Below are 16841 nucleotides of genomic sequence, written 5' to 3'. Positions count from 1 at the left end.
CTCTCTCGGTTACCTTACAGTTACCGCCTGTCAAAAACGTGAACAGTCGACCTGTCATATCTCACTCATACAAGCATGGTACGCGTTCTCCTACACGAGCTTAGAATGTGTGCTAGGAACGCGTCTCTTTCATATATTTGATCGCCAGTGTCCGAGATGTGGTAACACTGAATTCTAAAGGACACGTTTAGGAAATAGTATATTAGGATATTTCATATTACAAGTGCGGAAAAACGGCTATTCGAAACTAGTGGTGATAATTCTATTCTAGAGGGCGCTACGAGTCCTTGTATAGATTACTCATATGAGAGATAATTTCGACCTCGACAGCTGTGACCTGGGTGGCCGAGCGGATAAAGAGGCATCTCCCGCGATTGGAGAGTACGCTGGTTCGATTCCAGCCTCAGGCACCAGAGGACTTGGTCACTTTTTCTTTCATATGTGTAATTTATTTGGGTTTTAATTAGTGGTGATAAATTAAAACACGACCGAAGGGAGAGTTTTGAATCGACAGTACAGTCAACCAACCCCTGTGGAACCCTCTAGGCCACTCTACAACCATGTCAAAATGACAAGCAGTAAGATATTTCTTACAATCTGATTTACAACGTCACTGTGACATAGTTCTACAATGGCCTAGGGTTCCAATTGGTTGACTGTACTTTCGACACAGGCACAAAATGAACCACTTCTCGCACTACACTACGGTGTACTGAAAATGCTTTTTTATTCGAAAAGGGACCTCGATGCTGTAGAAATTTACTGTCTTCAACCAGGGGCGGCTCACTCCGTGATTCTATCGCCGCGCTACAAGTACATACACGCGGCCGCGAGTTCGCGGCCCAATCAGTGGTGACGACCTTCACGCGGCGCAATAGAATTCAAAGTCGGCTGCTCGCGTGCGGGCCGTTAGTTTATGTAGGTAAGAATTCAGAATGGCGGCATTTTGGGAACATCAAAGGAGTGAGCCTTCTGTACTTGTACCATATATATACATATTCTGTGGTATTAGTTTGTCGCTATCGTTAAGTAAAAAATAAGATGCACTAGCAGATACATACTTCTTAATATGTATACGCCATTTACGTATCGTTCAGAAATTATGATAATGGATGGAGATAAAATAAATGAGTTAAGTTTTAATGTTCAACGTCCTTCGATTAATGGACATCAATTTTATTCATGAACATAATAAATGAACATTAAAATCCACGTGTTATTTCCCGTTACCTCAATCTAATTCAGTCCCCTGTTTAACAACAGTAAATATACAGCGGTTTTGCGGTTACAGGCCATTCGAATACTGAAATCAAATCTTCTTCTCTCTTTTACATACACACTCCAAAAGAGGGAGGCAGAGCACATGAAACTGGTCAAGTTTCAGTGCCACTCTTTGCAATTAATGGGTTAAAAAATTATGAAAACAAAATATGCCTTGTTGCCATCGATTATTTGTAGATTGGCGTTAAGTGTCACTTTCGAGCCATAAATTTATATCAAAAGTGACACTTAACGCCATCTATAAGTATAATCGAAAGCTACAAGACATTATTTTTGTGGCGTCTTGTAGCTTTCGATTATACTTGTAGATGGCGTTAAATGTCACTTTTGACATAGATTTATGGCTCGAAAGTGACACTTAACGCCAATGTATGCGCGTTCTTAAGCGGTCGCATTTTAAAGGATGGGATGGTATGATCTTCTTATCTATTAATCTGTAATGACACCTAATACCGAAGGAAAGCGAGTGAAATTCTTAGCTCTTAATTTACTTTTTACTATTTCATTAATTGTATTTATTTACATATAAATAAAATTATTAAAATATCATTCTGAAGTCGTTCGAATTGGCCTGATAGCCGTTACCTGGAAGCACATATAATATTCTAGTAACTACTTTATTATTTATGTACCGTTTGAGGTTACTATTTGAACTTGATGAATGTATATTATTCATATTAAGTAGTTTTGGTTGTACGATATTTACATAAGGATCTTTTGGGCAAAATTGAGTCTGGTCTTCGGCAAATACATTGAAAATGGAGGTCGTTAAGAGCTTACAATTTAATATAAACCTTATTGAGCTTACCGTGAGGCTCGGCTAATTTATGCTTTTGCCCGCGGCTTCGCTCGCGTTAGAAAGAGACAAAAAGTAGCCTATGTCACTCTCCACTCCTTCAACTATCTCCACTTAAAAAATCATGTCAATTCGTCGCTCCGTTTTGCCGTGAAAGATGGACAAACAAACAGACACACACACTTTCCCATTTATAATATTAATATGGATTATGTATTCAACTATAATGTAAATTTCATTTTAGTGACACTCTCTTATGGCACATTATTAAATAAAATCGTCTCAGATAGAGTTGCGGATTTCGCTGTGTAATATATTATTTTTAATGTATTATCAAAGCAGACGAGACATGAGAAAAAAGACAAAAGTTTGCAACGGCGATGCTGAAACGTCTGTACAAACAAGGTCCCATCACAAATTTTGACCTTTCACAACGCGGTTTGCGCCAGATCTTTGGCTAGGACTCACCTAAAAAATATGTTTCAGACTGTGTTCACCAGAAGCTAATGACCCTTTACCCGCAAATTAACTTTTCAAAGCAGGCATGCTGGACAAGACAGCGAGTTTCAGGAGCCTATCAATCTAGGCGACTGATGGGCATAGGCCCATGATAAGGAGTATTACTACTACTGGCCTTAGCGTCTATTTCAGACGATTTATGGTGCAACGTCCGAGAGACATCGCTTTTGATGACTAAATAGACCTATGCGAGAGCGACATATTTAATATTTTAATATTTGAAATATTTATTTAACATAAAGATTTACAGACAATTAGTTCTATGGTCCCACACTAGGCGAAGCCTGTCCCGTGGAAACCAAGCAATTACGGATTAACAGGCCATGCGGCTTAGGTTTGAAACAATGCAAACAAAAAGTACCTATTCTAATTAATTTTAAAACTATTCTAGCCACATAGCTGACAAGGGAATCTTGCAACCGATTGCGACGTTTCGCTGTGGTGTCTTCTTTCCCTTTTGTCAGCAAGTGCCGCAAACCAGATCTCATCCACGAACTCGCGACCATCTTCAACACACTTTCGCCACTCAGTCCGCTTCTCCGCAAGTATTAGGACTCACCTAAAAACATAACTGCCAGCCTTGTGTATGTACTTCTGCAGCCTCGCCTTGACCTCGTCGTATGTCAGGAACGCGACGTAGCCGGGATGTGTGACCGCCAGCAGTTGCCAGTTCCGTAGCAGCGTACTCCAGGGCTGGAATAACCTGGAAAAAGATGGAGATCAGGTAAATATAGTTTATTCTTCAAGTATGTAGTCATATAACAGTGCTCTTCTGAACATCAAGTAAAGCTACACTGGCTCTTTCTCTACGCCACTGCCTCGAAATGATTATGGAAACCCTTACGCCAATCTCTTTTTTTTACTAGTCTATAATGGTGTCCCACTGCTGGGCAAAGGCCTCTCCCCTTGACCTCCATGACTCCCGGTTTGGTGACTCTTCCGGCCAGTTAGTGAGAAACGTGTCTAGGTCGTCCCTCCATCTCCTTCTGGGCCTGCCGCGTCCGCGCCTTATTTTTTACGCTTCATAAAATAAATTGTCACTTCAGATAGGCCAGCAGAATGACCAGATCACGAAACTCATATCGCGCGCAGGTCGAGACTGACAGTTAGTGGCGATAAAGACGGACTGCAATTTATATTGGAACTTTGCAGTCGGCGTGAGGTAGTAAGCATGTGTGGTTCTCATTCAGTCAGTGCAGAGTCTACAAAATTCATTAGGAGCGTACTTTTGCATTTTTGCTTGCATAAATGCACATACATTTAATGCAACATTACACCTCGCATACTAAACGCTACATTAACATTTAAACGAACTAACAATACATTTAAACTCATCATTGTTTACCTGCATTGTTAACACAAGAATGTATACACAAAACTTTATAACTATTTAGCAAAGTCAAGTTTTGAACGTGTTAGATTCCTGTGAAATGACAATTGTTGACGCTAAACGACGATGGAAATGTAGTCTGGCTCTGTCACGCCTCTACAGATGAGCTTAGGGTGAGCTATGATACGCTACGATACGTAAAGTGATTGTTATATTGCCTAGATGCCCTGTAGGTATTTGTCTAATGAATAACGAAGTATATGCTCCATTGGGAGTAAACATTTGTTTGGGTCCTATATTGTTAATTATACAGTTTTCCCAGGGGCTCAAGTTATTTACTCTGTAGGAAATACGTTACTTGTTTTATAAGGTGCAGTTTTGAAAATACTGCCAATAATAGACGCTAGTAAATGCTTATATGGAACTATATATGTATTTTATCCTATCATCCAGAGAAAAATAACACCGTTAGCACACCTACGCTGCAAATTGCGGAACCACTGTGATATCCTGCCAAAATTTACTACATACCCCCGCAATGCGGGGCTTCGTTGACTCTTACAATCGTTTGCTTTCTGTAGAATTACAGACATCATTATCCACGGAAAGATGAAATATGTGCAGGTAATTTTTGTCACTTACCTAGTAAAGACATCAAACTCGAAATTAGATATGAAGTCGTTGCAGGTGAGATCGATGGTGGTCTTGAGAGCCATGGTTTCCAAGCCGGATGATATTGGGTGCACGTTGTTCAGCTCCTCTCGGAACAGCTTCCAGGGGACCAGGGTGCTGCGGACAAATGAAGTTAAAATTATTAAAAGGGTCACAGTTTTTTCCGGAAAAAATTTTTGGCACTTCGCAAAATTTTAGGAGCAAAATTTTGTATTTTGTATGGTTTGCACAACAGGCGGTTTCGACTCGAGTCCATAGTTGATGTCGCGCTTAATGTATGGACTCCCCCTCGAGAAAGCAAGTTGTGCTAAACCGAAAGAATCGACGCTTTTGCGTGAGGTAGGTACTTAGGTATACTTAGGAACAGTATTGACACTTAAAATTTCGGCATTCAGTTAGGTAATTAAGGTATACAAATCACTTATATTCAATAATATAATCATCGAAGCGTCTATTGCTGACTGACGCATTACGTTATAGATGTCTCATAATATCCCCAGTTATTACCACAACCAGTTTTTGCTAGTGACAGAATAGTGGAGATAGCCACCATCTGTCTAGGGTGCTCTATCGTCCAAAGAGTATTGTTTTAACAAAAACAATAACGATGTTACGTACACAAATAACAAATTATTCTGACACCGAATCAATTCACCCGGACAAAACAAGTCGCGAACAGGAAGCTAAATTAAAAACACAATCAATTCCACCAGTGTATTTTTAGTCATTCGATATTGAAACAATCTTTTACCCCATGAGGCCGAGGGCGTTTCTTTTACATTTTTAATCTGTTGACCCCACACGGGCATACGCCTCCTACCTGAAAAAGGTAATTTCGTCCAAATTGGGCCAAGTCCCTGCAAAGTGTTTTGGTCCATCGTCAATTCGGCATCAAGTTACCGAGGGACTACGAACGAAAACGAAAATTTTGTTTCCTGCCGATATCAATCTTATAAAGATAAACGCCAAATGCATATAGTTACCTCTCTATCTAATGAAATGAATGGTTTGTGGTCAGCACAGTGGTCAGACAAGTTGAACTTTCAGAAAGGTAAAATAAAACCCTGAGACGACCAAGACTCTGTTTAACCGAGGAGTAAGTAAGTGAGAACTGAACAAACGCAAGAGTTAGAAGCGACAAAAGTTCTTTAGACGGTCTTACCATCTGCAATGGTATTTAAATGTAAGATTCTGCAAGCCATATCAACTTCACTCTAGTAATTAAGAGTGTCTTAAAAGGGCCTATTTTTGTATGAAGTTCATAGACAAATAAGATGTTTAAAGACGTTCCTGAACTAGCAGCTAGGGTCACTGGTTTCGATTACGGCTAGGAGCTCCTAATTTATATCTAAAACTGTTTTTTTCTTAGGTGAAGTGTGGCCCTAGAAGCAAAATTCTTATAGCTATAAGAATACACGACCTGATAAATTGGGTTTCAGAAACATCAAACATTAACACTACAATGGATTATTCGAGACCGCCAAATACGATTTTCTATGTAACCTCGTCCTAAAAGGGATCAATAAGGAACCTCAAGGATAATTGTATTAGCTGAGGGTTGTTCTTCAATAACTATTGGATAACCTTTGTTAAAATTACAAGGGACTAGGTCGAAACAATCAGACATAGTAATTATAACGTATTTCAGAATGGCTATTTAAATTGTAAATTTTAGGACTAAAGTCAAAGACAGTTAAAAGTTTCAAAAAATTACATAAGATGGACTGTGTAACATGATATGAAACAAAAGCAAGTTAATGATGAGATCACGGGCGATAGAGGTGTATGCAAGTAGACATGCTGCGCTTATCCCGTGACTTTTTTAAAAATTATTATTATAAATCGGCTTACTCTTGGCATACGATGAAGTGAGCTCGCTCAGAAGATGACTTTTCATCCTTGATTTGAAGATTGCCGGGTTATATGAGCTCGGAAATACGCCAGCAAGGAATTCCACTCCTTAGCAGTGCGCATAAGAAAAGAAGAAGCAAAGCGCTTCGTGCGAATTCGTGGAATATCTACCAAGTAAGACTTGGGTTTAAAAAAAAGGTGGGTTTTGGGACAAGAGAATGATGATGATTTTACAACATTATCACCACTTATATCATCACTTCACATGCGTTGCGAACTTCGTTCAGGGCAATTAGGTAAACTGATAGCCGATAATTTTTAATAGCCATGTAATGGAGTGTCCGCACTTAGCTAATGGTTGTGTAATGTCCCACGATATGTGTACTTAAGTGTAATGTTACACGAGCAATTGTTGGTGAAACGAGGTGACTGAAGTAGGAATGGGGTCACTTTGAAGTAAGTACCTATCTTGTAGGAGTCCTTAGATTATCGAAGCTTGCGGAATACATTTTTGAAAGGACGAAGGATATTTTATTTGTGCAACTTGACATGTTATCGTAAAATTACTTTTCTCAAACATGCAATGAAATATTGTCTTTACGTTCCTTAAAATGGGCTGGGAAGTATCGCTTTTTGGGCGCAACAACTCGAGAGGACTGTAAAGGGATTTCATATTATTTTTTAGGCCTAGGCCTGCAAAGTAACTTTTTTTTATAAAATATTGTCCTTTAGAGCATTTTATTTTATTTCATTGTATGTTTGAGAAAAGCACTATACATGCCTCGGCGTGAAAACGGATTCCCGGCCTCGTATCCCTATCCGTATATACCCACTTGGCCGGAAATCCTCATTTTCCCGGCCTCTGATGTAATGTACTATTGTCTAATGAATTTTTATACAAAAACTGCTTATTTTTGCCCGTGTTGCGTAGGGCCATAAATTTCACCACACTTTTCCTCCCCTAAACGTCGACTGTGGTATATGGGTTCAATTGTGGACTAGAAGAGAGAGGCTGGTGACATTTTGACTTTGCTGTGGCAACAGATCATTCAGCTACTCGGTGTTATTATTACTTTGCCCAATATAGGATGGGCATTATCGGGGGTAATTTAATTATTTGAATAGTTATTAACTTATTATCAAACTGCCCACTCATAATGCGCATTAATCATAATGCTCGGGCATTATGCATAGTGCCCGATTTGTCACTTAGTCCATAACATATATATACTAGTCGTATTCTTGTCACTTGTCACTTTATGCGTCACTTTCGCACTTATTCCTTGTTACAGATGACAGACAGCCGTCTTATCTCTGTCCAATTTCTAGCGTATGCCCCCAACATTAACTATAGAGATATACTGATAGAAATAATTATAGATAACATTTATTCAAGCCGCAAATCGCAAAGGGCAATTAACAAAGTAAATTAAATAATTGAGCTTGGCCTACCTTTATTGAATTATCGGAATAGACCGATCATTTTAGCAACAATATGTCCCCAAACTGCCAATCCATTATCCATACCCAACGGTTTCCATTTAATCTCACTCACTACCGGCATTTATCTCTGAAAACGCATCAAAACTAACCTAGATACGAATAGACGTAACAAGATTAGAGTGTCATTCATGATGTCGCGCGAATTCGACAAATCTCACCTTTTATTTTACGATAATACTCGTATGAAGATACGAACTAATATTTGGGACAGAATGGTTTTAATACTCCACGAAAGAAGAATGGGCCGCTGCAGACTCATGTTCAGGAATCGTGGACCCCACACTCCAGCTCCCAGGGTTTGACCTTCCCCGAAAACTATGGTGCCGTCTTAACAGACTCAGAACGGGCCATGGTCTTTGCAATTATACCTTGTACAAGTGGGGGTTAAAGGATCCAGCCTTGTGCGAATGCGGCGCGATCCAAACCACGGACTACATCATCGAACGCTGCCCTCTGCACTCATACACCGGGGCTAGAGAAGACCTACTGCAACTCACACCAGACGCAGCAGAGTGGCTCGTTATTTGCGGTCGGCGCAGTCTTCCTCTTTTATGATCACTTGCTTTTGTTTCATATCATCTCTCAGACAGTCCATCTACCATTTCCTCGGTTTTCTTCTCCCGTTAGCATATTCATTCTTAACTCCTTTCTCGTCACATGATACTTACGTCGCACCTTGGACACTGGCGATCAAATATATGAAAGAGGCGCGTTCCTAGCACACAGTCTAAGCTCGTGTAGGTGAACGCGTACTATGTTTTTATGAGTGAGATATGACAGGTCGACTGTTCGCGTTTTTGACAGGTGGTAATCGTGAGGTAACCGAGAGGGGGTGGGCGGCACTTTCAGCGGGGAGCTTGAATGGCCATGGCCATACTGTACGATAGTACTCTTTATCATACTGTGCTTACGTTAAAATAGAATTGTATAACAATATGAACCAAAGCGAGCGTCTACCTGAATGACACATTATATGGGACAGGATGTTTTAGGACGTTATTCTTTTAAAACGGAGTAGTGTTGGGTTAGTAGGCGAGAGGGGGTTGAATACGGAATGGATGGTAGAGCTTATGGCTAGAACAATTCAGGAGTGTTATACTGAATTTCAATTTGAAATAGGCATAGTAGATATACATTCGGTAGTTTTACCTCTATAATGACATATAGTAAACGTTAAGCGTTTTATCGTGATAAAACTTAATAGCGGGGTGTATAACACTTAAATGTGTCATTTTAGTAATTTAGAAACGTTATCAATCTCTAGTGTTTTATCCAAAGGTATTCCTATACATATAATAAATACTATGTAGGTGGTACATTTACTATTTTCGTGTTGTTACAAATACTTTGTTTATTCTTGCATCATAAGAGCGGTATCTATTGTAATTTACGCACTATCCGAAATTTGACGGAAAGAAATCGTATGACGGAGATCGAGTCTAGTGTGTGATTTACCTTATAAATAGTTATACGGCTACTACGGACCATATTTTCATGGGTTTGGATCGGATTCGAACCGGACTTAACAGATACAATTCTAATAGATAACACCTTACCATAAATACATAAATCCACGTATTTTAGGCCGATATCAATGTTCTTATTATAATTAAGTATAAAAAGCCCGCGTCGTTACGTCAAATGTTACTAAACAAAATATTCCAAATAGCGTAGGCGTTATAATCAAACGTAAACCCCTTTTTCTGCGTAGTCGTATTTGGGAAGGCTAAAAATAATACAAATACGCTATAAGCTGAAAAGTGCGGGACTTTACGTAGGCGTACTAATATCATTACCGTTTTCCCGTCGCTTAATAGCTGTAGTGGGACATGGGAATTCCGGAACCATAATATAGAGGTATATAAGAAAGTGCAGTACAATACATACAATATAATAATAGCACAAAACCATCAGAGTATATAAAAGACTAGGTCCTTGTTTACTTTTTTAAACGTATTTTTGCGACTTTGTGACGCCAGAGACTATCATGATCATGACTTTTTGATGTTTAAGAATATGTTAGTCGATAGCAAAAACTTCACTAATAATGTATGTATTTATTTTTGGTCATAGTAGGTAAGTAACCCAGTGGGGGGTGTGCGTTCTTATTTTTCTTCACACCTACAAGAACGTATTATTTCTTTCACCAAATAAACTAGTGATAGGTAATAAGTTTTTTGCAAAAAATTCATTTTTGGCACAAGCTTTTATCACCGACTGTACCTTTCCTTTAACAGTCATCTACTGCTCTCCAAGACGTTTCTAAAAACCCCTTACTCGGTGGGGATACGACGTTTCATGACAGTTCCTATGACCACCTTTTTGCTCCATCATCAGATCAGCTCCATGATACCATAATATTGCATTGTCTCGTGATTTACATATGTCCGCTCAATCGGAAACCGAGAAGTGGTTCAAATTTAGCTTCTACGTTTTGACGCACACTAACATACTAACAAGGCAAGTTGAATAAAAGCTTGTTATAAAAAAGTCAAGTGATTCTTGTTCGTCCGCCTTCTACGAAATATTATCGTCTCAAACTAAGAAAAACTTGCTACGGGTCCCGGCGCAGTCCTACGAAACTTAGCTAAGCATAAGAAATACTGCGCTACAACCGAAAATTACTATCAACATTTCGTCATGTGAAAAACCGGCCAAGAGCGTGTCGGGCCACGCTCAGTGTAGGGTTCCGTAGTTTTCCGTATTTTTCTCAAAAATTACTGAACCTATCAAGTTCAAAACAATTTTCCTAGAAAGTCTTTATAAAGTTCTACTTTTGTGATTTTTTTCATATTTTTTAAACATATGGTTCAAAAGTTAGAGGGGGGGGGCGCACTTTTTTTTCATTTAGGAGCGTTTATTTCCGAAAATATTAATATTATCAAAAAACGATCTTAGTAAACCCTTATTCATTTTTAAATACCTATCCAACAATATATCACACGTTGGGGTTGGAATGAAAAAAAATATCAGCCCCCACTTTACATGTAGGGGGGGTACCCTAATAAAACTTTTGCACTTTGTTGGCGTGATTGATATACATATTGGTACCAAATTTCAGCTTTCTAGTACTTACGGTTACTGAGATTATCCGCGGACGGACGGACGGACGGACAGACAGACAGACATGGCGAAACTAGTTGACTACGGAACCCTAAAAATGACCTCATTGTAACTTTGATATACGTTAAAAATTCACGGCAGTGCCCCCGCCAAGTCGAGCGCGGAGTAAACACTGCCGTACCATCTTTTACTGGAACCATTTCGCCACATTTTCAGGCCCCTATATGAGAACTTCTAGATAAGACCAGAACGCAGACATTTTCGTCATCCAGTAAACTATAATCACATACTTAAAATCCAAAATTTCAAGTCTGCAGGTCATTTAGTTCCGAAGTTATTCATAACTATACATATGTAGATTAGGTACTAAAATTCTAATAGCTGTAAGTTACGCAAATGTATATAACTTAGAAAAAAAATTGCAATCCTTATTAATATTATAAATGGGAAAGTGTGGGTCTGTTTGTTTGGTCGTCTTTCACGTCAATACGAAGCGAGGAACGGACGAGATCTTTTGTGGAGATTGTTGAAGAGATTGAGAGTGACATAGGCTACTTTTAGTCTCTTAAGGGCCTACGCTAGCTTACGCGGACGCCCGCCGCGTGCGCACGCTCGCGGGTCCCGCTCCGGACACCCGCCGCGGGCCAGCGAGTCCGCGACGGGCGCACGCCTAACTTAGCGCTACCAGTATAATTTTGGTTCACAGTGTGTACAGACGTATCCGCTAGATAATGGTTTTTTTTAATAATTTATTATATGGCGAAAAAACGTCGGCAGAAACAGAAACGTCGACAGATCTCCGTGTTCCTGAAAAATAGGTTGCTGAACAGTGAATTTGTAACCAAAGTTTCGCTTTTGAGAGAAGATGAGAAAGCATTTTACAGATATCTTAAAATGACTTCAAAGACATTTGTTGAATTATTCATAAGATTAGAGCCGCATTTGAAAAAAATGATTATAGAATCAATGTTCCGATAACACCCATAGAAAGGCTAGCAATAGCTATAAGTAATAGTACATTTCGATACAAGTGAAAATAAGTTTTTACACATGTTTAGAACAATTGTTTTCATAACAAGTGCCTTAAAAAGTGAAATTTACTGTCTTTATATAATTCATTTCTCATATCCCATAATACTGGTTGAGCTTGCACATCTAATATTACGCGCTCCGTGTCGATCATTATATTGTCTCAACTGTACTGTCCGGCGCGTGTATCCGCGGCACGATGCGGCGCTCGACTGAATGCAAGAAACAAGTTGCGAGCGTGTGCCCGCCGCGTGCGCACGGAGCGGACACCCGCCGCCCGCCGCGCGGATTAACGTCCGTCGCACGCGCCCGCGCCAGTTAGCGGTGTCTATACAATTTCTTTGAGGCGGGCGTCCGTTGCGGGTAATCCGCGTAAGCTAGCGTAGGCCCTAACGCGAGCGAAGCCGCGTGCAAAAGCAAGTTTCTATACGTATACATCTCACCTAATATTTGGTAGGCTCATGTCATGTTTTTTAAAGAGTAGGGACTTAAGTTGCTTTTGTTTGTCTTAGTTGACCGCGTTGTTTTTGGTTTCCTCATAAACACACCTTTGCTTTTAGATATTAGTTAAAATAACAATGGCGAGTTCCTTTAGCTTCTGCTATGATTTTTGGTGTTTTAGAATACGTTACTCGACAGTGTAAATGTCGCGAAAAACATAATCATTTCCTAACAGGTGACGTGAAAAGCAAAATAATGAGTTTTTCATAACTTATGTGCGACTGCGAAATGTGATTTGATATTTGCCAGTTGATTTTCAGTGAAGGAAAACATTGCGAGGAAACCGGACTAATCTCAATGAGGCATAATTACCCCTCGGGTTAGGTCAGATGTAGGCTTGTGTGACTTGTGTCGTTCACGAACTATGAACTGTTAGGAATAAAATCCCATCAATGACTGAAATGAACTGACTCTTTCCGTGCTCTGAGAATCGGTCTTTGCTCATTCAGTTCAGTAAAGGATCGGCGAGCGCGAGCGGTTTGGATCGAGAACGAGCGTGCGACTGCGCTGACCGAGACCGAGAGCTAATTAGCAGAGCAACAAAAAAACGTCAAGTTTTCATATTAAACTTCGGTTACTTACAACCTTTGGACCCGGAATGTAATCTGTGGACTATTCGTATCATTTTGACACTATTCGGTCCCATTCGTTCTGATCATTCCGACAGCAGTGGTCGCTGGTCTGGCTGAACTAAATGAGCAAAGACCTAAAAGAGCGAACTAGTTCGTGGGAGCGATTGAACGAGATCGGAGCGCTCCGATCAACGAACGAAACAGCACAAGCCTAGTCAGATGGCAGTAGCTTTCGTAAAAACGAGGGTCTACGCCAAATCTTGGGATTAGTTGTCAAAGACCCTCTCTCGAGCCGTGGCGAATGGAGAACGCAAGGAGGAGAAGGCAAAGGTGCTTCGCAAACCGTTAACACTTACAACCTTGACCACGGTCAACGCTAAACTATTCGTATACTGTAGTAAACAAATGTTGTTTTCATGTTTTCGTCGTCTTTCAAGCCGAACCTTTTTTCTCCACGTTCAAACGCAGGTCACGTGATTAACCCGCAGCGGGGCACTTAGCTAAGTGGAAAATCGAGTTAACCCTGCGAATGCCGATTGGTGAGCCGTGCTTCCGGTTACACTAGTGTATAAACAGGACTGGGGGTCTACGGTCTTCGTTTTTTTTTAATTTATTTATTTCAAGGTACACATACATTTTACAATTTTAATGTTACTCGCCAAACTGCTTCTGCAGTTTGTTGGCGTGGCAGCGCTCATTTTTAACCCCCGATGCAAAAACGACGGGGTGTTATTAAGTTTGACGTGTCTGTCTGTTTGCCTGTTTGTCTGTCTGTGTGTGTGTGTGTGTGCGCGTGTGTGCGTGTGTGTGTGTGTCTGTCTGTGGCATCGTAGCTCCCGAACGGATGAACCGATTAAGATTTAGTTTTTTTTGTCTGAAAGCTGAGTTAGTCGGGAGTTCTTAGCATAACGCAAGGAGGGTGAGAATTATTACAGAACCTTAACAAATTACAAGAATAAACCTTCTTTATAAATTACTAACATTTGCCCGCGGCTTTGCCTGCGTCAGAAAGAGACAAAAAGTAGCCTATGGCAGTCCCCATCCCTTTAAATATCTCCACTTAAAAAATCACGTTATTTCGTCTCTCCGTTTTGCCGCGAAAAAGACGGACAAACAAACAGAGACACACACTTTCCCATTTATAGTATGGATTCCATCCATATGTGAAAAACGTATAAAAAATAGTTTTTTTTTAACTCATCGTGAACTAACAAAGAAACAGACAACAAGACAGGCAGGCACTGTTTTAGTAAAGTGTAGTGATTAATAAAACTTAAAACAAAGGGGATTTCTCATAGTTGTATAAATAATGCGGTGTTATACATCAGTTTCATGTATACCAAGATAGCATAAAACAAGTTAAATTAATTGGGAAACCGGAGCTACGTTGAAATATAACGTTAATCCGTAACGTGAAACTGGGAGGATAAAAATAACGTTAATTAAGTTGAGCTCTTTATTTCTCTAGAATCATAAAACAGAATAATTTTATAATATAACCCGTATTTTATAAACATGCCATTAAATAACCACAATATTAAAATTTTGAAAAACCCCCGACCGCGACTTCGTATTAGGCCGATTTTCATTAAACAAGACTAAGAGCACTCCCGACTAACTCAGCTTTCAGGCAAAAAAAACTAAACCTGAATCGGTTCATCCGTTCGGGAGCTACAATGCCACAAACAGACACACACACACACACACAGACAGACAGACAAACAGACAGACAGATACGTCAAACTCATAACACCCCGTCGTTTTTGCGTCGTGGGTTAAAAACACACAGTCAGTAGAAAGACCACACTGTCATTGAAAAAAAAAACTTAAACGCGAAGGGTTGATGTTGATATCGTGTAAAAAGTTCGATTACGAAATAGGAGTCGGTCAATTTTTTTGTCACTCGTTGCCATGGTTAGGTACCGTCTCCTGTGGGCGTATCATGGTCGGGTTTATGTCACTTGCCATATCATGCATCACTTTTAACAGTTAAAGTAACAGACATGGTGAAAAATGATTAGACAACCGTCCATGTTAGCCCTGCTGATTAACTCTTGAAATCTAGTTTAACGCCTTTCCATAATGCAACATCTACTAAACACGTCTGTCCAGGCTGATGGGACAGACTAAGTACAATACATAATAACAACAAATGTGTCATTCTGAAGCAAAACACATTACCACATTGTCGCTAAAGCATAATGAAGCGCTAACAGCTTATTCGTATCAATATACCTCAAACTTAATCCTTATGATAAGCGAAAATGTGGTTCCTTTTCTTGAGACCGTCACAAATAGTTGATGGACCCATCTAAATGATTGGTAAGGTGTAGAGTGACAAGGACGCGCAGACAAAGTGGGACATTCCCGAAACTTCCTCGTATTACAAATTGGAAGAGGCGATCAGGTAACAAAGGGTTTTGTCCGGGGAGACCAGTGATTTATGGTTTATTGGTCACATGGTCGTCCATTGAGTAATCTAAGGCTTCTAAGATACTTTCTAAAATACATGAAGGAGTTACAAGTGTGTCCGCGTTCTTGACAGGAGTACGCTCTGATTTTGATGGTTTGAAGGCAGTATCAGTTCGATAATACACAGCTCATACGAATATAGAATAGTACGCAAATAAATACGTATGACTGCATTCAATATAATATATTTATGTTTAAGTGCAAGTTTATAAATGAATAATACCATGACCAAAGAGAATCTCGTTGCCACGAGGGCCTACCTAAGAAGATCAATCGGTGGCTGCCCTGTGGGTCGATTAGATACCGTCTCGTATAGTGGCGGAACTGCGTCCGCTACAAGTCGATTATTGGCAGGACACGGCGCACGGCTCAGCCACGACATTGGTCTAAGCGCGACAGCGGTGAGCGGCGGCCATATATTGGAGCGAGACACAAGACACAGCGATGGGACTTTTCATTCGTCCGTATGGCTGCCGCTCACCGCTGTCGCGCTTAGACCAATGTCGTGGCTAGGCCGGCAGGGTCGGAAAAAGTGGCTTGTGTCTCTTGAGGCCAATATCTTTTTTGGGCAGGTACAGTCTGACCAAAAAGAGTAGAAATTGAAAAGTGGCGACATCTTAGTGTCGTCTTGTTTTCTCACACATACTGATTTGAAAGTGATGAGACTACAATGTTGCCACTCATAAAGCGGTAGGCAGACCAAATGAAGCCACTCAACTTACAGTGGCACTCTGGCAAATAAGGGGTTGAAACAATATGAAATTGTGACATTGCAATGACAGGTTGCCAGCCTCTCGCCTACAATTTAACCACAGTTGACTTCTACGACACCCACTGACAGAAATGGGTGAAATTCTCAACCCGTCACTACACGGGCAATATTAGTCATGCTGCTCATAGAATCCACATGCAAATATCCTGCATCTACAATTAAACGTTATATCACTTATACCGAATCTTCATTTAGCTCCATACAAAGGCAACTCGGCACTGAATACATTAATCAGGCCAGATTTAATTAGAAACTCCGTTTGATGTTCAACTTTGTAATAGCGTGGTTACTCCAGTCAATGAATGGTATAGAAGAGTGTGTTTCAGTCATAGTTTATTGTGTAAAATTGCGGAACGCTCCGTACAAACGTCCACTTTCTATTTTAGGTAAGTGGGGGGAGGGGTAGAAAGAGACAAAAAGTAGCCTATGTCACTCCATCACTTCAATTATCTCCACTTATAAAATCACGTCAATTCGTAG

General features: G+C 40.1%; 1 protein-coding gene across 1 annotated transcript in view; it reads right to left on the bottom strand.

The window, feature by feature from the left end:
- Positions 1-16841, bottom strand: part of LOC125236964 (E3 ubiquitin-protein ligase CBL-B-B-like) — a 178127-nt gene that overhangs the window by 20450 nt on the left and 140836 nt on the right. Inside the window, exons 2-3 of the mRNA XM_048143881.1 lie at positions 4569-4715; positions 3156-3299 (exon numbers count right to left, since the gene is read on the bottom strand). Of these exons, the coding sequence (XP_047999838.1) occupies positions 3156-3299; positions 4569-4715 (291 nt within the window). The remainder of the gene's footprint in view (positions 1-3155; positions 3300-4568; positions 4716-16841) is intronic.

This window comes from Leguminivora glycinivorella, chromosome 20, assembly GCF_023078275.1.
Source record: "Leguminivora glycinivorella isolate SPB_JAAS2020 chromosome 20, LegGlyc_1.1, whole genome shotgun sequence".
NCBI classification, from domain to species: Eukaryota; Metazoa; Arthropoda; class Insecta; order Lepidoptera; family Tortricidae; genus Leguminivora; species Leguminivora glycinivorella.
The sequence above is the reverse complement of the archived record's forward strand: the minus strand, read 5'-3'. Positions and strand labels throughout refer to the sequence as shown.